This window comes from Tenrec ecaudatus, chromosome 1 (genome assembly GCF_050624435.1).
Source record: "Tenrec ecaudatus isolate mTenEca1 chromosome 1, mTenEca1.hap1, whole genome shotgun sequence".
Taxonomy (NCBI): domain Eukaryota; kingdom Metazoa; phylum Chordata; class Mammalia; order Afrosoricida; family Tenrecidae; genus Tenrec; species Tenrec ecaudatus.
In genome coordinates, this window is record NC_134530.1 from 13,848,123 (window position 1) to 13,875,317 (window position 27,195).

The following is a 27,195-nucleotide window of genomic DNA, read 5'->3' on the forward strand; positions in this document are numbered from 1 at the left end:
CATGTAGCTGTCTTCCAACTGTCTTGGCAATGACGACTGAGTCCTTAAAGGACTGGATCTGTGTGTTAAAATATTCCAGTTGTTCATCTTTCAACTGGGGGATCATTTTAAAAATTTTGTTTCTGCTAGTGCCATCAGGCCGCCTGGCCAACGGAACTAGTCTTTCGGGCCCCAGAATCCCAGAAACCGGAAGCGGAAGTGCCCGTACCGCTGTGACCCCGGTCGGCCCCGCCCCTCCCGCGTTCCGTGCTGTCCGGGGCGACTCTCCGGCGGTCGGAGCCCGCGCGCTCCGGCCTGTCCGCCCTCCCGGGCCGCTCCCGCGCCAGGCGCCTTCCCGCAGCCGCGTCCTGCCCGCGCCGCCCGGCGCCCGCAGCCCGTTTCCGCGCCGCGCGTCGGTCCTTCCCCGCGCCCCCCCGGGAGCCCTCCCCGCGCGCAGGGCGGCGCGCAGGCGGCGGCGGCGGCGTCCCGGCAGGTCCCGGACGTGCGGAGAGTCCCGGGCCGCCGCAGCCCAGGGCCGCCGGCCGGGCGGCAGGGAGCGCAGTGAGGACCGTCCCGACTGGATGCTTCAGGTAGACGGAGAGTTAAAGGGGGAAAGTGGAGAGTGGAGCACGCATTTCCTGAGCTTGTTCCCGGAGCGGGGCTTCTAGGAAGGGGCGCTTTGCAGGACGTCCCTCTGCCCTCGGGTCAGGCCGACCTAGCCCCGACGCCGTGTGGAAACCAGAGGGCCAGCCTTGGTGGGCATGTGTTCAATGTGACGTGGCTGCACAAGCTCCAGCCGGGTGACGCCCGCTGCGCAGAGATCGCCCTTCCCTCGTCTGTGCGGGACCCGAAGGCTGGCGGAGGCAGCATCTGGTGACTTAGCCACGGGGCTGGCTGCGGAAGAGCCCCCTCCTTACAGGGTGAAAGCTCCCTGCAGCAAATGCATCTTCCCAAGGTCAGGCCAGCCAGGGGCATATCCATGAAAGTCATCAAAAGCCTGAAACAGGTCAAACTCAGACTCACAGCCATTATGTCCATGCCACTCAGCGACCCTATAGGAGAGGATAGACCTGCTCCCGCGGACTTCCTAGTCCGCGATGGTTTTCCGAAGTAGAAAGACTCAGAGCCGCTGGTGGTTTTGAACCACTGACCTTGAGGTTAGCAGCCCAACCCATAAGGCAAAAAGTACATCGTACTTTGTAATTCGGATGGTAGACAGTACTCCTTAAATAAGTGGGAGGTGCAAATATTAGAAAGTCACGATGCGTAGTGAGTAATTTTGATTTTGACACGTAAAACTTAAAATTGATGGGTAAATAGTGTGGGCCACATCTGTCATATGAGAGAATGTTAATTTTAAAAGCAAATGTAACACTGATAAACCAAGAAGATCTCGAAAACTCCCCAAATTCCTTGCCATTGAGTCAATTCCAGTTCCTATCCATCTTATAAGTCAAGGTAGAACTGCCTTTGTGGGCGTCTGAGGTTGTAAATCTTAACGGGAGCAGAAAGCCTTATCTTTTCTCCTTTGGAACCGCTGGTGAATACATTTGCCTATTCTAGATAATTTACTCAAAAGGAGTCATACCATATTGATTCTTGTTTATCTGATTTATTTTAGTTTTTGTTATAGTTTTTCCCCAAGATTCATCCATGTTATAGCATTTATGCTACACTTAATATTAGCCAAAAGGCCAAGAAGTGATGAGCATTTATGAAAAGTTAATTTGTTTTTATTACTGACTAATATTGCACTTGTAAATGTAGTACCTAGCCACAGCCCCTGCCTCTGGGGTCAGGCCATCCGGTGATCGTCACTTCCTATCAGGCCTATGGCTTAGGGAAGAGAACATAAATATAGTACGTTTAACCTAATTGATTTACCATCGGGGCTTCCAAAGAAGAAAAGATGTGTGTATCAAATCTAAAGCAGATACCATTAAGGAAAAGATGGTCTTTTACATAGAACAGAAAAGGAAAACCCTTGTAGACAGTAAAATGAAGCAAGCTGGTGCATACGCCATTACAAAACTAATTTAAATTCAAGTGTCTTGTTTGGGGTGCAACATGGGTGGGGAAGGAGCCGGGTTGGCATAGTGGTTCTGCTTTGGGCTGAGATCTAATCTGCAAGGTTTGCAAATTGAAGCCTACAGCTGCTTCTGCTCTGAGGGACAGACTGGGCTTCCTTCTTCCATAAAGTTACAGTGTCGGAAACACAGGGCAGTTCTCCATTGCCCTCTAGGGTCACTAGGAGTCAGTATTGACTCAATGGCAGTGAGTGAGTGAAAAATAAGCAATAACCCCAAAGTCATTTGACAACTCACTGGAATTTGATAACTCCCTGGAATTTTTGTTGTGGATATATTCCCCACCCTCCTCCTCACCCACGGTGGGGTCTGGTGGTGCTTTCAGGTAAGCATTGGTCTACTAACCTCCATATTGGCAGTTCAAATCCACCTCTCACTCTGTGGGGAGCAGATGAGGCTGCCTGTTCTAGAAAAGAGAGACGGCTACAGAAACCCTGAGTAGGGTCCTTGTGAGTCAGAACTGATTCGATGGCAGTGGGTTTGTAAATAGGAGTAACAGGGTGATCTGGATCCGAGGACCTCAAGTGCTTTCTTTCCACACTCCAGTTGCTCATGTGCAATTGATTTCTCTAGGTTAGCATGGCTGAGGTTCACACTACGAGTTGCAATTGACTCCGTGGTGCACTAAGGCCTTGGCATTAAATCATTGAAATACCCCATCATCTTCCTAAACCAAACCCCAGTGCTGCTATGTCCCTGTTAGGACAGAACAGAACTGCTCCATAGGGCTCCTGAGGCTGCACATCTTCACGGATGCCAACGGCCTCTTCTTTCTCCCTAGGAACCACTGTAGGGTTTGAACTGCTGCTCGCTGCCCCTGCTTACTCCACTGTGTGCTGACTCTCCTAGATCTCTTCCCCATGGTGGCTACATTTCTCTTCTTTCACCTGCATGTTCAAAGCAAGAAACTTAAGTTTCTGTTCTTAATTGAATGGCGTCATTTTGTGCTGTTTGTTTTTTGGAGGGAGACCCAAAGCATTTTGCTTTTTGAATTGCCTGTAAGAGCCAGGCACATTATTTCCTCTCACCAAATATGGAATCTTCACCAGTGTCAGCTTTTGAAATTTCCCATCACCATTAGCAGGAACTGGTGCCTCATAAACATTAATTTTCTCTCCTCCCTCCCTGCTGTCCCTGGGAACCATTTGATGTGGTTATATTTGCTTATTCTAGATTTTTTATTTCGAAGGAATCATATAGTATATATCCATTTGTTTCTTCTTCATTAAATATTAGTTTTTTTAATCACAATACAGTTTTTTTGAGATAAGAACCTCATTTCTTTTCATCACTGAGTAATATTTCTCATATGAATATAGTACAATGTATCTGTTGATGGATATTTGGGTTGTTTCTTTTTGTCTGTTTTGAATAGTGCTGTGATGAACGTCGATGTAAAAGTACCTGTTTGGATCCTGCTTTCACATCTTTGGAGTATATATTCAGGGAAAATAACAAATAAACCAGACCCCCTGTCCTCCAGTGAAGTGTGACACGCAGTGATGCTCCAGGACAGAGCAGAATGGCCCGTGGAAGTCTTTCTAAGAGTTGAGAGCTTCATCTCTCTCCCATGGGGCAGCTCGTGGTTCCAGAATGCTGACCTGAGCGTTAGCAGCCCACAGCGTCACTCAGTGATGGACGGAAATGTCTGGGTTATATGTGAACTGTATGTTTAACTTTTGAAGAACCACCAAACTATTTTCAATAGAAACTGTGCCACTTTATAGTCCCAGCAATAATTTCTTCACATTCTCCCGAAGTGTAATTTTTTTCAATTTATTATATTATTGGTACTCTTACAACTCTTGTTACGATCTATACGTTAATTGTATCTCACATATTCATATATATATTTCATCATTAAAAATTTAATCATTTCCCGCTTGTAAAACCCTTATCACAATCCATCCATCCATCCATCCATTGTGTCAGGCACATTTGTACATTTGTTGCAGTCATCATTCTCAAAACATTTGCTTTCTACTTGAGCCCTTGGGATCAGCTCCTCATTTTTTCCCTTTCTTCCTGCTCCCCCTTCCCTCATGAACTCTTGATGACTTATTAATTATTATTATTTGGTCATATTTGACTATCCCACGTCTCCCCTCACCCACTCCTCTGTTGTCTGTTCGCCAGTCAGGGGCTTATATGCAGATAACACTTTTCCAGGCATTTACTTTCCATTGAGCCTGGGGATCAGCAGCTCTTCCCCCATCCCCAGACCCCCAACTCTTTCTTTAAATAGTTTTAGTGGTGCATGATTTACATCTCATGGATTTGAATAGTTCAGGTGTTCAGATTTATCAAGGAGGAATTGTACAATCCCTACCACATCCTTTCTAGAGCATTCCCTACCTTCTCCCAACTCGTTTTCTATTTTTCTTACTAGCCATCCCAGTATGGATGATAGTATTTCTCATTGTTTATCTTTTGATATGAGTGGTAAGAGTTCTTTATATATTGTGGGCACTAAGCCTTTACCAGTTTGGTACATTGCTCCCTAACTTTGTTTCCTGCAATCATTTGATGCTTGAAATTCTTTTTGAAAAAATTTTAATTTATATTTGTATTCATTTTATTAGCGGCTCATACAACTCATAACAATCCATACATACACCAATTATGTAAGGCACATTTGTACATTCATTGCCCACATCATTCTCAAAACATTTCCTCTCCACTTAAGCCGCTGATATCAGCTGCTCATTTTTCCCCACCCTCCCTGCTCCCTCCTCCCTCCTGAACCCTTGATAATTTATAAATTATTTTTTTGCCTTATCTTGCCCTGTCTGAAGTCTCCCTTCACCCACTTTTCTGTTGTCCATGCCCCAGGGAGGAGGTAATATGTAGATCCTTATAATCGGTACCCCCGTTCTACCACTACCTTCCATCCACCCTCTAGGTATCGCCACTCTCGCTACTGGTCCTGAAGGGATTATCTGATCTGGATTTCTTGTGTTTCCAGTTCCTATCTGTACCAATGTACATCCTCTGGTCTAGCCATATTTGTAAGGTAGAATTAGGATCATGATAATGGGCGGGGGTGGGGGGACATTTAGGAACTAGAGGAAAGTTGTATTTTTCGTCATTGCTGCATCGTACCCTGACTGGCTCATCTCCTCCCTGAGACCTCTCTGTAAGGGGATCGCAGGTGACCTACAGATAGGCCTTGGGTCTCCACTCCGCACTCACCGCCTCATTTACTATGGTAAGATTGTTTGTTCTGATGATGCCTGATACCTGATCCTTTCAACACCTCTTGATCGCACAGACTGGTGTGCTCCTTCCATGTGGGCTTTGTTGTTTCTCAATAAGATGGCCGACTGTTTACCTTCAAGCTTTTAAGATCCCAGACGTTATATCTTTTGGTAGCCGGGCACCATCTGCTTTCTTCGCCACATTTGCTTATGCACCCATTTGTCTTCAGTGATCATATCATGGAGCTGAGCACACAATGATATCATGTTTTGTTCTTTGATGCCTGATAATTGATCCCTTTGGCACCTCGTGATCACACAGGCTGGTGTGCTTCTTCCATGTGGGCTTTGTTGCTTCTCAGCTAGATGGCAGCTTGTTTACCTTCAAGCCTTTAAGATCACAGAAGCTATATCTTTTGATATCTGAGCACCATCAGCTTTCTTCACATTTGCTTATGCACCCGCTTTGTCTTCAGCGGTTGTATCAGGAAGGTGAGCACCACGGAATGCCAATTTAATAGAAGAAAGTATTCTTGCATTGAGGGAGTACTTGAGTGGAGGCCCAATGCGCTTCTGCTACCTTAATACTAAACCTCTAAATATATGCACATAAATCTAGTTCCCCATCCTCATAAATAAATATATTTGCATGTATACATGTCTTTATATAGACCTGTATAAATTCCCTTTGCCTCCCAACTCTTTCCTCTATTTTCCTTGACTTTCCTCCTGTCCCACTATCATGCTGAGTCCCCACCAGGGTTTCAGGAATTCCTCTTAGTTATATTACTCTTGAGTTCTTAATTTGATGAAGTTGAAATTTTTCTGCCTTTTTTTGCTCGTGCTTTTATTATCATATCTAGGAATTCATTGCCAAAAAAGAAGCAGGTGAAGAAAATAAGAGTTCCAATTCTTTACAATTATGGCAGCCTTGCATGCTTCAAAACGAACAAATGCACAGAGGACAGAAAGGTGAAAGCTCCATCAGTGTAGAAATCGGTGGTGCAATGACTTTTCTGTTTCATTCTCAGAGTTTGATAAGCTCGAGGTGCTCCCTTTGTGGGCCGGAGTCCTCCTTGAGTACATGACTACTCACTTGGTCACTTCATGGCAAGTTCAAGGCTTCAGTAAAAACTACTGATATCTACTCGTCAAACCTAAAAGTTGTCCCTTGGATAACAACACATTATTAACCAAGATCCCCAAAGGCCCAGTAACACATGTCCGAACCAAGCCCTTTTTTCCTTCTAGTTAGTCAGTCAGCGATGGGAACGGAGATGTTCACAGGGCAGAGTTGGATTCTTCTTTTCCAGGGGAGGCAATCCACAAGTTGAGATATGGGCTCTGGGCTAACAACAGACTCAGACCACAGTCTTTCTGTAGTCCACTCGGGGGGCACTGAGGGCTCTATGATTTATTGACTTAAACCAGTCCAAAACTGAGCCTCTGAAATCTTCACCTCTGCCAACTAATGTGCTTCCCACCTACCTTTCACATGTCAGCATCCACTCACTCTATTAGAAGAGGTACTCAGTGCACCTCCATCCCCCTTTCCTCCCATCCCCACACTTAAAAAAGCACCATGTCCAGTTGGTTTAGGACCAAAATATAGTCACAGTCTCATGGCAGCAACTCTAGGACAGGCCACTCTGAGAACTACGCCGCAGAGAAACGACCCCTCAACTTTCTCTTGCTGTTTCTATGTCATAGGACGGTATAGTCTTCCCCAAACAAGAGGCCTGATTAGGAAATCAAACACTAAAATACCAGTCACATGTTGCATAAAATTCATACATGAGGGGTGTCAGAAAGTTTGTAAATAAATCCCATTATCTTTTGATTCTATTTTTCTTGTATTTCTTACTAAATTATTTTATTGGGGCCTCTTACATATACCAGTCCATACATTCATTATATTAACTGGATATGTATAAATATTGCCATCAACAAATTCAAAATATTATCTTCTTGAAACCCTTGATGTTAGTTTCTCTTTTTTCCCACCCCCCACCCTTAATATATTCTGTGTTGTAATTTTTACCTATCTTACACCACCCCCTCTATTCCTTCATCTACAGTCCCGGTGTTTGTCCCCCTCGAGGGCAGTTATTTCATCATCCTTGCTGTCAGCTCTCTGTCCCCCTCAATTCCATTTTTCTATGAACTTTTTTGAGTCCTTCTCATATTTTGTATTGCCCAAACTTTACTAGATGTCAGTACTTTCCCTGCATTTTGTCCATCTCAGCAGGTATTTCCTCTGATTGGAAGAATACTGCTTATCCATAAAAGAATACTTTTTGACCATGAAAATCTCATTCTTACGTGATATTATTGCTGACATTAGATGAATCACAACGGAAAGCAGGGAATACCAGACCATGTTCACTTGTGTTTTCTTGATCGTGCAGAGGCATTTGCTGTGTGGACCATAATAAACTGTGTTCTTCCTGAGCATGCACTCGTTGTGCCGTCAGATCGCAGCGTGCTGTGTGCTCATGGACACGGAGCAAGTCATGCAGGAGAACACACACACACGCATTCTTGGACCCCCGAGTCTCAGCAGAAAATCTGGTTCTACTTTTCCTGCCTTGTGCGGGATGTTTTCCAGGCTCTAGAATGAGTAAACCCTCTTTGTGTGATTAGTTGCAAAAGTAAGAGGCTTGCATAGTTGTGTGAAGATCCAGGTGTGTGCTCTAGAAGGCTGCTCTACTTAAACACAGATCTGCTCAGGGCGGCTCATTGCCTTGAACCTGGGAAAAAGTCTTGTTCAGGGAGAGGCTGAAGACCAAGAACCTGTCACTGCCTCCTACTCAAACATTGTCTCCCTCCACCTTCTTCCGTTCCAGGTCTCCCACGTGGCCAGAGAGAAGTAGTCCCCTCTAGGCAGCTGGCTACCCAGGTGACCATCTTCTGCATCCTTGCTCTCACTAGTAACGGTTTCAACGTCTCCGACTAGCTCTGTGGACCAAGCATTATCCATCTAACTGCCTACTGCCCACTGACGCTGCTTCCACGCGAATCCAAGCCACTTCTTGGGCTCACTGAGGACGTTCACTTAGCTGCTGCCTGCTCTAGCCAGGACATGGTGAGTACCACGGAGAGCTGGGTTATCTTAGTATAAGGGGGTGAGCTAGGGAACCTGTTGTGTGTTCTGTGATTATTCTTGATGTAAAAGATAGCCGAGGAGGCCAAAGAGATATCTGAAGACCTTGCCCCACTGTCACTGGCCCTTTCCTCCACATTTTTTCAAGCCTTGATTTCCTGGGATTACCTTCCACACGTGGCTCTCAGAGCTGGCACCATGGGACCTTAACATCCCTAGCCTGGGCCTTGGTGCTCGGGGTGGAGTAACAGGATCTCCTGGGTGGAGCCTGAAGATGGAGCAGCTCTGGTTGAAGAAGCTGGGCCCCAAGTCCTCAGGAGCCATCCTTGTCCTTTAACTGCAAACAATGTTCTTGACATTGGAGCTTTTTCTGTATCGTTCTCAGTTACTGCTCTAGTTCTTGGCCTCATGTGATAAAGAAAGGCAGAATGGGCTTGTAGGGGAACAGCCGGGACATTGATGGGACCCTTCCTGGGGCCTGACCCTCTCATGACCTCACCAAAGGAGTGAGACCCGACAACTAGTGCAAGTGGTTTGTGTGCGTGTTCTCCACAACCGTTATTTTTATCTAGTGGTGAATAGTTTGTCTCAGGCCTTTAGGTGTTCCAGGAGCATGATATCAAAGTTGGTTCCTGCCCTCTCGGGTTGTCTGTGCTTAGAAGTGGTATTACTCTTCTAAAATTTGTAGCTGCTCCCAATACCTTAAGTTAAAATGTAAAATTCTCTTTAAAACAGCGGGGGAAATCAGATGGTGGGTGTTTTCTTGCGGCCTGACCAACAGTGGAACAGTCGGGTCAGCACCATTGATGCAGAGCCATGGGCGTAAATCAGCCTCTGAATGCCCTTGGAAAGGCTTGTTTCATCTTCAGAAAAAAATATTCTGCCAAAGTCAGGTTGAGTGGAGTGAAATCTTGATGGGTAACCTAGGGACAGACGGTCAGTACTAAATTCTGTGGTCGAAACCTCAAAGTCCTGACCATTTATTTACTTTATGATCCTGGAGGATATCCAGACCCTTTATTGTAACACCTGTAGACACAGAGGGCTGAGTGACACAGAGGAAGCCACGTGATCGTAGCACCATCGGAGAGAGGGGACAGAAAACGGAAAACCTGGAGAAGGAGGGGCTCCTTGAGAACAGGAGTCTGTCTAATGTCCTTGTCGAACTGTCGATCAGGGCAGCTGACCCATCAGTCCCTCTTGCTCCAAAGCAGGATTGATCCTGGACAGGATACATATTGGGTAAGGCGAATACCCCACAATCCACCCCTTCCTGCCCGGAATTACAAGCGCCTACTTGAGTTTCAGGGTCGGAATGCAATGTCAGGATGGGAGGCCAGAGCACCCCTAAACCTTTAAAGCAGTGGTCCTCAAGCGGTGGGTCGTGACTCCTTTTGGGTTGAACGACTCTTTCATAGGGGTCGCCTGATTCATAACCTTGTCAAAATTGCAGTGATGAAGTAGCCACAGAAATAATTTTATGGCTGGGGGTGGGGGGGTTCACCCAACATGAGGAACTGTATAAAAGGGTCACGGCATTAGGAAGGTTGAGAACCACTGCTTTACAGCATTGCAACCAACACCAAACCAGCAATGTAATTAACAAAACAGTTTCCACTAAGATGATGCAAAAAGTCCTAATAATACTTTTTCTCACCTTGTTCTCTATGCAGACTATCCCCCTTGGACTCTGTCCTCCAGTGTACACCCTTTATGTTCTGTGTTCTGTCCACCAGTGTATGTTCTCTGTCCACCCTCTATGTTCTGTGTATCCTAACTGGGTCTGTAAGTGAGCAAGGGGAGCTTCATCAGAAATATGTGCCTAATGTTTCATTTTCAATAAAGCACAGGTGACCCTTGGGCTGCATTATCATGTCCAAGACCATTCTGTTTGGGACACCACCTTTCTCAAGACAGCACTTTCTGAACTGAGAGCAGCAAGTCCATGTTCAGTGTTATTTGGGGCAGTGGTGACAGACTTGTGTTGTAGCATCTCAGTTTGGGTCTTAAGACGCATGCTGCCAATACTAGGAGTTTTAAAAAGCCAGCAACTTCAGTAATTCCACCGAGAAGAAATGGACACTTCACTCCACTGCCCCCTACAATGGGACTCCGTTGTGGTGATCAGCTAGAGCTGTTGAAATATGGAGTGGATTCAAGTACAGTACAGTGCGACTATTGAGCAGGCGAGGGCGGGGATCAACGTGGCGGAAGTGCTGCTATTGGGTGCCATTGGGCGCCATTGAGTCGTTTCCAGCTCTTAGTGACCCTTAGTGACCACAGAACAGAACACTGCCCGGTGCTGTGCTGTCCTTACAAGTGTTTCTGTACTTGAGTCCATCGTTACAGCCAGTGTCCGCCCTTCTCCTGAGGACCTTCCTGTGTTTAGCTATCCCTCTACTCTACCAAGCATGGTTTCCTTCTCCAGGGACTGGTCTCCTGACATGTCCAAAATATGTAAGACAAGTCCCGTCCTCCTGGCGTCCAAGGAGCTCTTGGCCGTACTTGATCCAAGATCGATCTGTGTGTCCTCGTACCGTCCATGGTGCTTTCGGTATTCCTCACCAGCACCACAGTGTAAATCCTTCCATTCTTCTTTGGTTTCCTGATTCAGTGTTCCACTTTCACGTGCATATGAGCCAAATGAAAATACCGTGGCTCGAGTCAGGCGCACCATAGCCCTCAAAGTACCATCCTTGCTTTTCAGCGCTCTGGAGAGGTCTTGTGTAGTAGATTGACCTAATGCAACACAGCCTTTGATCACTTGACTGCTGCTTCCGTGAGCATTGTGTGGACTCAAGCTGGACAGAAGCCTTGACAACTTCACCCGTCTCTCCCTCTACCATGTTCCCTATTGGTCCAGTTGTCAGGATTTTGGTCTTCTTGACACTGAGTTGTTGTCTATACTGAAGTCATCAAGGACTTCAAGTGCTCCTCACTTTCAGCAAGCAAGGTGTGTCATTTGTATATTCAAGATGGTTAATACATTATCTTCTGATCTTGATGCCACACTCTTCCTCATATTATCCACCTTCTCTGGTTGTTTGCTCAACATACAGATATAGTAAGTATGAGGACAGACCTATACTATGCAGCATTTCCTTGTTTTGTTCACAAAACTGCCTCTTGCTCCCCGTACCATCTCTGCCTGAGCACAATGAAGCGTTCTCCCATTTCCATTGATTTCAAGTTATCCGTAGTTCGTTGTGACTAAAACAGGATATTGAATAAAGACGATCAAGGAAGAATAGATGCGTTTGAATTGTGTTTTTGGAGAAGAATATTGCAAATACCATGGCTGGCTAAAAGGGCAAACAGCTCTGTTTAATAAGAAGTACAGCCAATGTGCTTCTTGGAGACAAGGATGGCTGGACTTTGCCTCCCATACTTTCGACATGCTGTCAGGGGAGACCAGGCCTGGGTGTAGGAACCATGCTTGGTAAAGAAGGCTCAGTGAAAAAGAGGAAGGCCCTCAATTAGATGATTGGCCCAGTGCCTGCAACGATGTCCTCAGTCAGATATCGGAACAGTTCTGAGGATGGCGCGGGATCGTGCTTTTGCTCTTGGTGTTGCTGTGGGTCAGAGACAACTCAATAGCACCTAACAACAACATGCATGACAGCGAAAGCCCAAAGTCCATTGGCAGATTTTTCTGTTTACATAGTCTAAATATTATTATTTAGATAGAAATTGTCTTATGTTTTGATTTTTAAAGGGTGGATTTTTAATTTCTTTATATGGAATCCATGACAGATAAATCTATAGATAGTAACTAGATCAGCAATTTCTTGTCATTGTGGCAGTAGAGTTAGCATAGGAAATGGGGATTTAATAAAAGTGAGTACAAAAATTAAAAAAGATTCTAAAACATTGTGGTAATGATTGTAGTATTTTTAATATATTTAAACCATTGAATTGTTCGGTAAATGAATTATATGCCCATAAACCATTTAGAAAATAAAAATGAGAATTAGGAATCAATGCAATCTCACATGTAAATAAAGCAGAGGAAAAAAACTACATGATCGTATCAATTGATGTAAAATAGCCATTTGATAAAACCCAACACCTCTTACTGATAAAATCACTCAACAGAATAGGACTAGAAGGAAGTTCCTCAGCACGATAAAGGCATAAATGCAAACCCACCTGTCAACATAGTGATGAATGGGAGAGCGTTCTCTTCACAGCAACCCATGAAGATTGCACTCTGTTCCCTGACTTATTCAATATTATCCTTGGAAAATTTAGGTAGATCTACTAGACAACATGAAGAAAGCAAAGGCATCCAATTTGGCAAAGCAAAAGCTAAACTGCAGTTGAAGATATGATTCTATAAATAGAAACCCCTCAAAAATCAACAGGAAATTTGTTACAAAAAATTCAGAGATTTGGCAACAAGGTTTGACGGGTCAAGATCAACATGCCCCCACCCCCCAAAATTCATGAAGCCGCCTATGAAAAGAAATCAAGAAAAACAATGTTATTCATAATAGCCACTCAAAAAATGAAATGCTTAAGAATCACCTTTGCCACAGCAATAAAAGACTTATACAGAGAAAACTATAAACCATTACTGTAAGAAACCAAGAGAGACCTATGTACATAAATGAATGACTATATCATGGTCAATAGAATGTTGGCTTAACATTGTGGGAATGTTGGTACTCCCCAAAGTAATCTATAAATATAATGCAGTTCAAATCCAGATGCCAGCATCATTCTTCAAAGAGATGGAAAAACTAATGAACTGTATTTGAAAAGGAAAGAGACTCATGATAAGCAAAGTGCTACTAAAGAAAGAGAATAAAATAGGATGCCTATCACTTCCTGACTGAACACATCGGATACCGTTGCAGGAGTCAAACCAGCAACCTGGTGCTGATACAAGGGGAGATACATAGACCAATGGAACATAGTAGATAGACCAGAAATAGCTCTATCCATCTGCAGACACACAATTGTGACAAAGGGCCGAAGCACATTAAGTGAGATCGTCTCTTTAACAAAAAGTACTGACATAAATGAGTTACCATTTGCAGAATGAATCAGGATCCACACCTCACTCCATATACAAAAATGAACTCAAGATTAGTTAAAGACCTGAATACAAATCCTAGAACTTTAAAGATCATCCGTGAACATGTGGAGGGAAACTGAGGGGCCCTAGTTCATGGCCTAAGCACACAGCCAAACATAAAACCCACAGAAGACAGGTGCGATGAGTGAGATCCCCTGAAAATAAGAATTTAGGTGCATCGTAGCTTTCACTGAAGGAGTAAAGAGAAAACCAACAGAGTGGGAATGAGAGTAAGCTCTAATCGATGGAGACCTACAACATCTTAACAAGAGAAAGACGAACACTGTTAGAAAGCAGGCAGTTGACTAAGGACAGTCACGTTGCCAACAAACATGACGAAATGCTCGCAATCACGAGCCACCTAGAAGATGCAAATCCAACCAGTGAGGTGATGCCTCACCCCAGCTTTGACGTTGTTGTTATTGTTGTGAGGTGCCAGGGAGGCAGCTCTGGCCCACAGGGACCCTCTGCCCCTCAGAGTCCAACACGGCGTAGTCCTGGGCCTGAGCCCACTGACGCTGCCACTGTGTCGGTCCATCTCATGTAGGGCCTTCCTCTTTTTCGTCGCCCTTCCACTTTACCAAACATGATGTCCTTCTCTAGGGCCTGCTCTCTCCTGACAACACGTCCAAAGAATGTTCAGGGAAGTCTTGGGAAATCTTGGGGCAGTTCTACTTGGCCCTGTAGGGGTGCTATGAGCAGAATTGACTTATTAGCAATCAGTTTGATTTTCATAACGCTGTTGAATTTTATTGTTTTTTTTTTATGTAAGCAGAGAAAACTGCATTTTTTAATACCAATTTCAATAGTTCAGGGACAAGTCTATGGGCCTTCATTCACTTTCATTGCTGTATATTCTCGGTGGTACATACTATAATCATTGAAAATTCAGTATTTTGAAGACATTTGGAAATCTCATTTTGGTATGATTATACACATTGCTTTCATGGTTTTATTTCTTGTATTTTGGTTGATGCAGTTTAAATTCCTTCTTGTTAATTACATGACAGATAGAGATGAACTTTATTCTTTTGCATGTGGCAGTCCAGGTGTCCTGGCACCATGTGATGTAATCACAATTATTATAAGCCATTCTTTTTTTTCTTTTATATCATTTTTTTGGGACTTGTACAATTCTTTTCATAATCCATATGTACATCCATTGTGTCAATCACATATGTACATTTGTTGCCATCATCATTCTAAATGCCTTTGGCTTCTACTTGAGTCCTTAATATCGGCTCCTTATTTTCCCCCCTCCTCCCCGCTTCCCCTCCCTCATGAACCCTTCATATTTCATAAATTATTATTATTTTTTTCATATGTTACACTGTCCGATGTCTCCCCCCACCATCTTCTCTGATGTCTGTCAACCATTCTTGTAAAACGTATCTTTTTGTATCTTTGCCATTTTGATGTCTTATTTTTATTTTGGTCTCAGATAGCCCCAATTGATTTCTATATGCTTTCCCTGTAAGTATATTCTTGAAATTCTCCATGTCTATATTATTGGCAGCTCTGTCCCCAAGATCGGCTCCCCCTGTCAGGTCCCGGTTATTTTGTGTGGGCTGTAAGCTGGGGCACAGGGGAAGACATGAACAGTGAAAGTCAAAGTCTCCTCAGTGAAGTGAGGAGCAGGTTGCTCTGCTTTAGGTATCGTGTGCCCCCAGGGGGCAGAGGGAAGCTGTGGTTGCCGTTGGACTCAGCACTGTGGGTTCATGTTCCAGACGAAGACGACTCAACTATATTTGAATAAATGCAGATTGCGTACCATACTGAATAAGACATCCCCTGAAAATAAGCCCGCATGTGTCTTCTTGAGGAAAAATAAATATAAGACAGTGTCTTATTTCGAGGAAACGCACTTTCAGTTTGCCCTTCTAGCAGTCCATGGTCCTGTCATTATTCTTTACCACAATTCAAATGTATCACTTCTTCAGTTTTCTTATTTATATATATGTTCAGTATTAGAACATGGTTATTTACATTTACTCCAATAACCAAAAACTTCTTGCTGCCTCCTGACATCTTACGCTACTCCATTCACAATGGTGTTTGGCTCTCCCTACAACACACAAGGCAGCCTACCACTCTCTGGAGTGTTTCCACCTCTTTCAGCTGTCCCTTGGAATAGCTCTTCACCTCCATAATGTTGATTCCCTCTGATGGTGACCCCGGCCATTTTAGAGAGCAATTTTTACTAGCTATGTCTTTCGGAAATAGACGGACAATTCTTTCTTTCATTGAACACAATCAGCCCAGTTATGATACAAGGGCAGACATAATAAAGGCTACAGCGTAGATAGGTACAGAATAGAAGAAAAAAGCCTGTCTTTATAAATATAAATAAAACTGACAAATTCTTACTTAAATTGACTTAACAAAGAGAGCATGTGCAAATAAATAACATCCACAATGTATGTGGTAACATGATTTTTGATGCAGAAATAAAAATGATTAGAAGCTAATAACACAATGAACAATTTCACAGGAACAAATTAGATGTTCTAGAGAAAAAGGAAAATTCCTAGAAACACACTGATTAGCCAAATTGATGCAAGAAGGCATAAAACATTTCAAGAAAACTTAACAAATTGATTGACTCACTATTTAATATTAAACAACAATGAAAACAGCAAGGTTGGATGATTACACTGCTGGATTCTACCAAGCAAGGCACAATTTATATCACTCCTTAAACTCCTACAAAAAGAGAAGAGGAAGTGCTTCCAAGTCAATCCATGAGGTGAACATCACTCTGATACTGAAAAGAGATAGAGATGTGATCAGGAAAAGAAAACTCTCCTCCGTGATGTAGATGCATAAGTACTGACCACAATACTGAAAAAGCAAGCCCAAGAGCATTCTTAGAAACGTATGCCTTGTGACCCAGTGAGGTTTAATCCGCCAAAGCAGGGATAGTCAAACAGAAAATCAGTGTAAGATACCATGAGTGAATGAAAAAAAATCGATGAAATGAAGGGGAAAGGGAACACATAAGATTATTCTAACTGAGTGTGTCCTGCTTTGGGGCATTAAACCTCATGGAACAGCATGAAGCCCCGGAGAGTCTCATTACCTGGTTTACCGACCATTCTGATGCAGGCGCAGATGAGTTAGGAGAGGTCATCAAAGATGATATTTGGCCAAACCCATGATGAAGAAGGTGAAGGAGAAACCGATGATGATGAAGAAAAAGGTTTAGAAGACATTGATGAAGAAGGGGGTGAAGATTAAGGGGAAGAAGATGAAGATGGTGGCAATGGACAGGAAGGAGAGGAAGATGGATTCCAACCTTCCTTTTTAAATGTCCTTCCGTCCTGGGAGCAAGTTGTAATCTTTTTTGTTTTTGTTTCTTCCTCTTGTGCTCAGTCGCCCTGTCCTTGAAGTCTCTTTTCTCTTCTCTACACCATGGTTCTCCAGTTATTTGGGGGTGGGGGAATCATGCCTTGTGCAGAATACAGGGGAAAAGAATCTCTACCCCCTTGTGTTCAAATCAATTGGTTTCCCTTCCTGTCTCAACAGAAACTATGGAATCAACACACCGCTATGCTCTGTGGGAAACAGAAAACCCTCAGCTCCCTTGGCTCTGCTGGCAGCTGGAGGGTGCTAGGCCCCTGTGTAGAGAATTCTAGCTTCTTGCCTCCTCTCTCTGTAGATGGGGCGCAGCGATTACACCGTGTCTCTGTGAATATGGACAGTTAGCATTTACCAAGAGATACCTGGCTACTTTCTCTTGGTTAAAGAAAATGGGCGGGTAGTGATACAGAAGGTCAGCAAAAGGGTGGGTTTGAGATGTTTGGGTGGGTCAAGTGGGCATTGGGACAACAGGGCCTTGTTTAATTGCAGTTTAAGATGACACTTTTACAACAAAATTCCCTCCTAATGATGACTTGAGACCTTCCCCTCGATGGGAGAGTCAGTAGAACCTGTAAATCTTCTTTGGAATTGACATTCTCTATTTGTTCCTGTTTATTTTTTAGTTTTCATTTTGCTTCACTGGAAAGGAAAGATGCTCAGTTTTAAACAGTAAAGTGGACAAGTTGCTTTGTTACAATGAAGGTAAATTTGTGTACACGCACACACACACAAGATCATTTCACCTGGTGTATAGAGAGTTTCACAAAATCCAACCCTCTGAAGAAAGAAGCATGTGACGAATGAAGGAGAAATTCCTTATTATGATAATAAGCATTCAGAAAGTACCCCCAAGAAGCAGCAGATAATAAGGAGCTACGGTGGTGCAGTAATTAAGGGATTATGAATTAAAAACACAATATTTCAGTGGTTTGGACTCACCAACCCTTATCTTTACCCACTATTAATAGCTTACCTTGCTTTCACTGAATATTATGTTGTGCGTGTTCTTGGGTCTTAGGAAGAATATGAACTTGATGCCTAAAAAAATTGATTATCTGAATATAGAAATAAGCCTTCCATTGCAGAGGATTACCTTCCTTGACAACTACAACCTTTTCTTCATTTATCGTGATATTACCCATTGGTCCAGTTGTTAGGATTTTGCTTTCTTTACATTGAGTCATTATCCATACTGAAGGCTGCCTACCTGCATCAGAAAGTGCCTCAAGTCCTCCGTACTTTGAGCAAGCAAGGTTGTGTCATCTGCATTTCACAGGTTGTTAATAAGCCTCCCCCCAATCCTGATTCCACATGAATGATCGGAAAGTTAGTACGTGACCACAAGTCAGGATGCGTAAACGATAAGGATTAACTCGTGCTCCACAGCAACATCGAATCAGCCATGTTGTACCTTGGTTTCTGCCTCTGTAGACATGTAAGCCAGCCCATAGGTTGCTACAGCTCACAGCTCCATGGTTCAGGCCAGATGAGGAGCTGGTAGCCCACAGTCTTGCACCTGCACTCTGAGTCTCCTTGCTACAGTCTCTGGCACATCTGAGCTCGGTGGCCTCTGCACTTCAGATAGAGATGCTGAATGTGCTCTTTCGGCTGGTCCTCGGATTCCTCTCTGCCCCAAATGACTTTCACATACTCAGGAATGGCTCTGTTGGACGTTTGGTTTGTATTTCACCCAACTGTGTTCTCAATGAAAACAGAGGACTTGTCCTAAGTCATATCCTCTAATAAAGTTGTCTTATGACACTCCCAAGGAAACAGAGGCTGACTTGGTTCACGCCTGATACTAATGTGAAGTCTTAATCCCACCGTAATTTTTTCCATTCGTTTAGTAGAGAATGCCCTCCCAAATCAGATTATAGGCACAGGGATGTAGTCCAGAATTATAAAACTTCACACGAGGGGTGCTGGATAGAAGAGCCATATTGATTGACGGCATTACATTACTGACTCGATATAAATGTGATAATTTAGGACTCGCTGAGTTTTGAGGATTTGGTTGTGGAATTCACCCAGGAGGAATGGGCTTTGCTGGATTTTGCTCAGAAGAAACTGTATAGAGATGTGATGATGGAAACCCTCAGGAACCTTGCCTCAGGTAAGATGGCTCCCTTTTTCTTATTTCTCTAGTGAATGCATATCGTGTACTCATCAATTTTCTGATAGGATTTCGGTTTAGGAATCTGATTACATTGCATACGTGACAGGTGTTGTCAGTGTCCTCAAGGTAGCTAGACTCCAGTGACTTCCTCATGGAAGTAAAAATCTATGCATTACATTCTTTTGTCTTGTTTTACCCTATAACGCTGAGCCTGACGTTTTTGTAACTTTTAATTATATGCCTATGAAAGTAAAGAATAAAAACAAAAATTTTTCCCCTGAAATAAAAAATTCAGGCGTTAAAAGGATATAAGTACGAGGATCAAAGTGTTGTGAGTGTGAGCATTGACTTCACGGGCTCCTTTATGGGAAAGAGAGATAGGTGCTTTGAGACATTGTGAGCACGTTACCACGTTTGACATGATTGTTTTGTTAAAGGTAAACTCCCCTTCAATCTCTAGAGACCATGAAGACTAAAATTGCATGTTGCTCTTGTTAGGTACGAACAAGTTGGTTCCGACTCATAGCGACCCATGCACAGCAGAAGGAGACACCACCCTGTCCTGTGCCGTCCTCACGGTTGTTCCCATGTTTGAGCCCTTTGTTGTAGCCATTGTGTCATTCCACCGTGTAGGTAGAGGGCCTTCCTCTGCTCCACTGCCCCTCTCAGTGACCAAGCATGGCGCCCTCCTCCAGAGACTGGCCTCTCCTGACAGCATGGTTAAAGAACGTGAGACACTCTCTCCAGCCTTGCTCTAAAGAGCATTTGGGCTGTGCTTCTAAGGTGGATTTGTTGGTTCTTTAGCAGTCCATGAGACTTTTGGTGTTCTTCGACAGCACCACAATTCAAATGCATCCATTCTTCTTCGATCATCCTTATTCAACTTCCAACTCTGATATGCATATGAATTGATTAAAAAGAGCATCCCTAGGGTTAGATGCACCTTAGTTCTCAAAGTGATATCTCTGATTTTCACACCATAGAAAGGTCTTGAGCAACAGATTTCGCTAATGGAACTCATCCATTATGCTTTTGATTGCTGCTTCCATGAGTGTTGATTGTGGATCCAAGCAAGACGAAATCCTTGACAACTTCAACCGTTTCTCCACTTATCATGCATGATGTTCTGATTGGTCTTTTTTACATTGCGTTGTCATCCATACTGAGGCTACAGTTTTGAATCTTCCCCAGCAAGTGCTTCAAGTCCTCCACACTTTCAGGGAACAAGGTTGTGCCATCTTCTTATCACAGGTTGCTAATACGCCTTCCTTCAATCCTGAGACTGCATTCTTCCTTATATAATTTGCCTTCACTGATTATTTGGTCAGCATACAAATTGAATAAGACTGCTGCCAGGACACAACCCTGATACACACCTTTCCTGAGTGGAACCATGCAGTATTCCTTTGATTTGTTCCCACATTGCCTCTTCGTGCATGTACACGTTCTACAGGAACACAATCCAGTGTTCGGGGATCCCCATTCTTCTCAGGATTAGTCAACTGCATAGTTGAATGCCTTGGCAAAGTCAGTAAAACACAGCGTTGCTGGTGTTCTCTGTTTTCTGCCAAGAACCATCTAACTTTACCAATCGTATTCCATGTTCCGTGTCCAGCCTGAACCTCTGGCAGCTCATGTCAGTGTACTTCTGCAACTGTTGTGAAAAGGTCTTTGCCATAATCTTACTTAGATGTGATATTAATCATATTTTTCTCTAATGTGAGCATTCTATTGGGTCACCGTTCTCTGGGATGGGTATAAATATGGATCTCTTCCAGTCCGTTGGCCAAGAAGCTGTCTTCCAAGTTTCCTGACATCGACTCGAAGTGCTTCCAGTGCATTACCAGTTTGTTGAAACATTTCTACTGGTATTCCATCAATTGCTACACCCTTGTTTTTGGCTACTGCTTTCAGTGCATCCTTTATTACCATTGGTTACTTGCTCATGTTATTTCCATCTTCTTCTGATGTTTCCTACATCGTTCATTATGTTGCCCATAGAATCTTTCAATATCACAACTTGAGGATTGAATTTGTTCTTTGGTTCTTTCAAGTTAAGATATATTGAGTGTGTTCTTCTCTTTGATTTTCTAACTCTAAATCTTTGCTCATTTCATTTTAATATTTATTTTTGTCTTCTTGTACTGGCCTTCAATTTTTCTGTTCAGTTTGTTGGCTTCATTCTTTCTTTCATTTGTCTTAGTACTTTATGATTAAGAGCAAATTTTAGAGTGTCTTCTGACATACACTTTGATCTTTTCTTTCCTGTCTTTTGATGACTTTTTTCTTCGTGTGTGATGTACTTGGTATCATCCCACAGCTCCTCTGTAATAGGTTTACAATGAGTCAATTTTTTCATTGAGATGTTCTCAAAATTCAGGTGGGATAGTAGACCCAAGATCATATTTTGGCTCCTGTGGACATGTTTTAATTTTCTTAAGATTCAGTCTGAACTTCCACATAAACAATTTGATGGTGTATTTCAATCTGCCCTTGGCTTGGTTTTAGCTGCTCATGTTGACTTTCTTGATTCTCTCTTCCCACAGACGTTGTCAATTTTATTTCTGTATATTTTATCTTTTTAAGTCCATGTGAACAAGTGTCATTTGTGTTACTGAAAAAAGGTGAGGTGTTTGATATGAACAAATAATTGTTCTTGAAAAATTCTATTTTTTCTACAGCTATTTCGATCACCAACACCGTATTTTCCAACAAGGGTTTATAACGTTTCCATTCTAATTGCCAGTAATTGTCAATGCAACTTGCTTGTATATTGGATCAGTGTCAGGCTGAAGACTTCGGTTTAATTCTTCAGTTTATGCATCCTTAACTTTAGTAATTGGTGCATAAATTTTAATAATAAATGTATTGATTGATTTCTTTGTATGCAGATAGATATTATCCTATCACTGTTAGCATTGTACTTCAAGATAGATCTTGAAAGGTCCTTTTGCACGGTGAATACACGACCATTCCTCTTGCGTCCATCAATCCCAGCATAGTAGACTGTATCATTTTCTGATTCAGAATATCTAATTCCCGGCCATTTCAGCTCACTAATGCCAGAAAATTTTATCTTTATACATTCCGTTTCACTTTTGAGAACTTCTAATTTTTCTAGATTCATACTTGCTACATTCCAAAGTTCAATTAGTAAGAGATGTTTACGGCTATTCCTTCTCACTTTGAGTTTTCCCTCATCAACAGTCTTTACTCCTGTGGATTTTACTCTGGCCACATCCTAATGGTTGACTATAATCTGAGAAGGCAGGGCACACACCTCAGTCATATTTTAAGTGCCTTCTGACCCAAGAGACTCGTTTTTTACAACAGTCTCTAACTAGGTTCTCCTTCTGGTCATGAGGTTTTTAACATATGGCAGTGTTTTGATGCTTTCCATACATTTTCAGTAGCAAATTAATCCCAGAAGTGGACAGCCTTTTCCTCCTTCATAGTCTGTGCTTAGTCTGGAAGCTCTGCTGAAACTTGTTCACACTGGGTGACCCTGCTGGTATTTGAAATACTAGTGACATAGCTCCCAGCATCCCAGCAATATTCTAGTCACTACAGTACAACAAACTGACACACAAGTGGTCGACAATATTGACGTAGCATCAGGGAAATGCCCTTGTATGTCTTCCTTCATGGTCTGTCATTCCCCATATGAACCATACTAACTTTTCAGCCTTAGTTCACGGGAAAGCTCCTGAGAGAGAACATTACCCAGATCCCTAATGTCACAGAACACTAGGAAGGCAGGATTGCTTTGATGGATCTGCCCTGCTGGGGTAGAATTACATTTGAATCAGTGAAATCAATATAATCGTTTGTTTTGAGCATGTACAACTTGTGCTGCATATATATGAACTGACTTTTCATCAGACCTCTCATACCTCTTGTGTTTATGCGAAACTTGTCCATTTTTAAATTTTATATTACTTTTGAGCACATGCACAGTTCTTGGCATAGTGTGTTACATGTTTGGTTGTTAACCAAAAGGGCAGGGGTTCAAACCTACCAGCTACTTCAAGGATAAGCGATGAAGTTTCTGCTCTTGTAAAGATTTAGTCTTGGCCCCAAAGGGCTAATCTACTCTATCTTAAATGGCCACTACAATTTGGAATTTAATGACAATGTGTTTTGTTCATTTTATCTGCATGAAATGTGTGCAATACTTTTAATTTTGCTTTTCTCATGAGGTCCTACTTATATTACCATATTCTTCAATTGTCATGGATTTATTTCTTAGTTGATTTCTTACACTTTTGACCATTGCCAGTTCTATGATCGTTAAATGCCTCAAAGTCAGTCTTTTCCTTTTTCTTTATTTTAATTAAATACTTTTATTGGTTGCTCTTACTAAGTCAGTCTTTTCAGATGTGTTTTTCCTTCGAAAATTTCCTGTCTTGGTTTATCTTCTAAAACTCAAAATTATTGGTTCAGTTTTTAAACAGGATAAAAATAGACAAGCATCGTCTATGAAGAATGATTCCTGGTCCTCCATGTTAGAGGAAATCTGTGAACTCCATGATATTGAAGTACCGAACAACCAGGGAAGCCATGTGAGGTGAGTATATTCACATAACGGTCAACAGTGCCTCAGAAGAGTATATAAGGTTTCATGACATTTCTCTGTGTGCACAGTAGAATCCCAGACCTTGACACTAATCTGTTCCAGAAAGGGCATTCAGATGTGATGCAGTCAAGGTCAAATCAGTTTTTCTACTAAGAAATAACTGAAAATAGATTAATCTGTTTTGACCACCAAGTTTTTACCCTAATCGTGCCTTTTTATACAAAGCATTGCACAGAAATTTCAAAGTAAATAAGTTCACAGTTAAATAATATAATGCAAATAACAAACCCACATTAAAATAAGTTTTCACAAATACAGTATGGCCCATACTTTGAGATTGATGAGGATCTGAATCTGTGGACATGGATGTGGGGAGAGCGTCATTATCTGGAAGGGGAATCCTCTTCCATAAAACCAATGGGTACCTGCTTTGCAGGAGTTTTTTCTTTCTTTGCCTTTTTTCACTAGGACCTTGCTGGTTTTCTCTTAAAAAAAAATCTCCCTAATGTGGTTTGCTGTTGGCATTTTCTTAACTGTTTTCTAAAAGGGTTTACTCAAATATCAACAATATCAATAACACGGTTAGCCAATTCCTTATGATGATTCTTTTAAAATAACTTTCCTAGGACCTGTGTTTTTTGTATAAATATAGTACAAAAAGGCACAACAACTAAGAAAATTTTAGCAAAACTCTCAGAACACAGCTACAAGAAGTTTAAACAACATTTATTAACACAGCCAACTAATTCCAAGTGATTGAAACACAAACTGTTTTTGTTTGTAAAATTCACGTTCGTTGGGTGGATTCTGATGTTTTTTTCAAAGTCTGATACAAAATATTTTCAACCTTTCATATTGCATTCCAATTTTGTCAGGTACTAATGGGCTCGAATACTGGGGTTCTACTGTATGTGTGTAAATCTATATGTAAAGGGTATTTTGTAATTTACACAATGTAATATTTCCAGAAAATGAATCAGATATTGAATATAATATTTCAAACATAATTCACCAATACCTATAGTAGAAAGCTTTTATTTTAAGATATTTTGCCTGTAATGATCATGTTCTCTATGAGTTGATTTTATCCAAAAAAGACAATCTAGGGAAAAATATCACATTCACCATGTATTATGATTTGAAAATTGAAACATTTAATTCTAAAGATATGCCTCCTGTTTTTAACAGAGTATGTACAGTGGAGAGCCTCTGTGAAAATGAAGATGATAAAGTACGCAAAAATGAAGAAGATAATCAATGTAGAAAAATATGCAGCTGGATTGCAAATCTTACCAGCCTCAACACAACAACTGCTAAAGTGAATCCTTTTGAATGCTTTGAGTGTAGAGAATCCTTCAAGGACCGTTCATTATTTAAACATCATATCAGATCTCATATTGACTATAAATGTGATCATTGTCAGGCATGCAGAGAAGACTGCAAATGTCCTTCTTACCTAAAACTTCATGTGAGAGAGAACCTTTGTAAGGATGATGAGAAACCTTATCACAATGGAGAGAGGCCTTATGAATGTAAGAAATGTGGGAAAGCCTTTAATTATCTCTCAAGACTCACTAGACACATAAGAAATCATAGTGGAGAGAAGCTTTTTGAATGTAAGGACTGTGGGAAAGCCTTCAGTCGTTCCTCAATACTTGCTAAACATATACGAACTCACAGTGGTGAAAGGCCTTTTGAATGTAAGGAATGTGGGAAAACCTTTAGTCGTTCTTCACAACTCACTGAACATACAATAACTCATAGTGGAGAGCGGGCTTATGAATGTAAGGAATGTGGCAAGGCCTTTATTCGATCCTCACACCTTACTATACATATGAGATCTCACAGTGGCGAGAAACCTTACGAATGTAAGGAATGTGGAAAAGGCTTTAGTAGTTCTTCATCACTCACTACACATGTACGCACACACAGTGGAGAGAAGCCTTATGAATGTAAGGAATGTGGGAAAGCTTTCAGTTACACTAAAGGCTTCACTATACATATTAGCTCTCACAGTGGTGAGAGGCCTTATGAATGTAAGGAATGTGGCAAGGCCTTTAGTGTATCCTCATACCTTACTAGACATATAAGATCTCACAGTGGAGAGAGACGTTATGAATGTAAAGAATGTGGGAAAACCTTTATTTTTTCCTCATCTCTCACTAAACACAAGCGAACCCACAGTGGGGAAAAGCCTTATGAATGTAAGGAATGTGGGAAAGCTTTCAGTCACTCTTCAGCCCTCACTTCACATGTTAGATCTCACAGTGGTGAGAGGCCTTATGAATGTAAAGAATGTGGGAAAGCCTTTATTTTTTCCTCATCCCTCACTATACACATGCGAACCCACAGTGGGGAAAAGCCATTTGAATGTAAGGAATGTGGAAAAGCTTTCATTAAATCCTCAGCCCTCACTTCACATACAAGATCTCACAGTGGTGAGAAGCCTTATGAATGTAAAGAATGTGGGAAAGCCTTTATTTGTTCGAAATCCCTCACTGTACACATGCGAACCCACAGTGGGGAAAAGCCTTATGAATGTAAGGAATGTGGGAAAGCCTTTAGTTGTTCCTCATCTCTCACTTCACATATAAGAACTCACACTGGAGAGAGACCTTATGAATGTAAGGAATGTGGCATGACCTTTAGTCTATCCTCACACCTTACCAGACATATAAGAACTCACAGTGGTGAGAAACCTTATGAATGTAAAGAATGTGGGAAAGCCTTTCGTAGTTCTTCAACGCTCACTACACATGTACGCACACACAGTGGAGAGAAACCTTATGAATGTAAGGAATGTGGGAAGGCTTTCAGTAAGTCTTCAGCCCTCACTTCACATATTAGATCTCACAGTGGTGAGAGGCCTTATGAATGTAAGGAATGTGGCAAGCGCTTTACCGTGTCCTCACACCTTAGTAGACATATAAAATCTCACAGTGGGGTGAGATCTTATTCTTGTAAAGAATGTGGAAAAACCTTTACGCAGGTAATACATCTCACTCGACATAAAAGAACACACAGTGGTTAAAAGCTTTTTGAATGCAAGAAATGTGGGAAAGCTTTTAGTCATTCCTCATCCCTTACCACACGTATGAAAACTCATACTACAGAGAGGCCTTATAAGTATAAGCAACGTGGAAAAGCCTTTAGTTCTTCCTCCTCTCTCACAACACATATTAGATCTCACAGTAGAGACAACATACATTACAGAGAAGTGCTATCATATGTTCCTTCCAATCCTAGTCTAGTAAGTCCCACAAAATCATTTCAGGGGATTATCTAGCCAAGGTATGTTGAACTGTTGTAGTGAATTGGTCATTTCAGCCATCCACTACGTTTTGAAAAGTCCAATCCCAGATGTGTAAGGGGACATCACTGATATCAAAAAGGCTGTCAGGGTGTATCCTTTGGATTCAGGATACCTGCACTGACAACACTTTAGGCCCAGAATGCAAAGGTCAGTCATAAAGGAGGAGTGTGATGCAGTTTTAAATGACAACAGTAACATGAGAAAAACACACAGTAGCAAAACCAGGAGACTAGCACAAGATGACATGATGGGCTTCCCAGTCCACAGAACAAGGCAACCAATTGGGTTTACCGACCAAAGAGTAAGGGACCTGAGCACATTCGAACACGATGGTCGTAGATAGAGCGTGTTTCCTCAATCTCAAGTACTTGGGGAGCTAGTTTT

General features: G+C 42.2%; 1 protein-coding gene across 1 annotated transcript; it reads left to right on the forward strand.

The window, feature by feature from the left end:
- Nucleotides 1–241: 241 nt before the first annotated feature.
- Nucleotides 242–26,672, forward strand: LOC142445617 (uncharacterized). Its single transcript, XM_075547575.1, has 6 exons — nt 242–569; nt 8,110–8,348; nt 17,430–17,508; nt 18,796–18,919; nt 23,366–23,489; nt 24,687–26,672. Exons 3-6 carry the CDS (start codon nt 17,503–17,505, stop codon nt 26,527–26,529), a joined length of 2,097 nt encoding a protein of 698 aa, XP_075403690.1. The 5' UTR covers nt 242–569; nt 8,110–8,348; nt 17,430–17,502; the 3' UTR covers nt 26,530–26,672.
- Nucleotides 26,673–27,195: the final 523 nt, after the last annotated feature.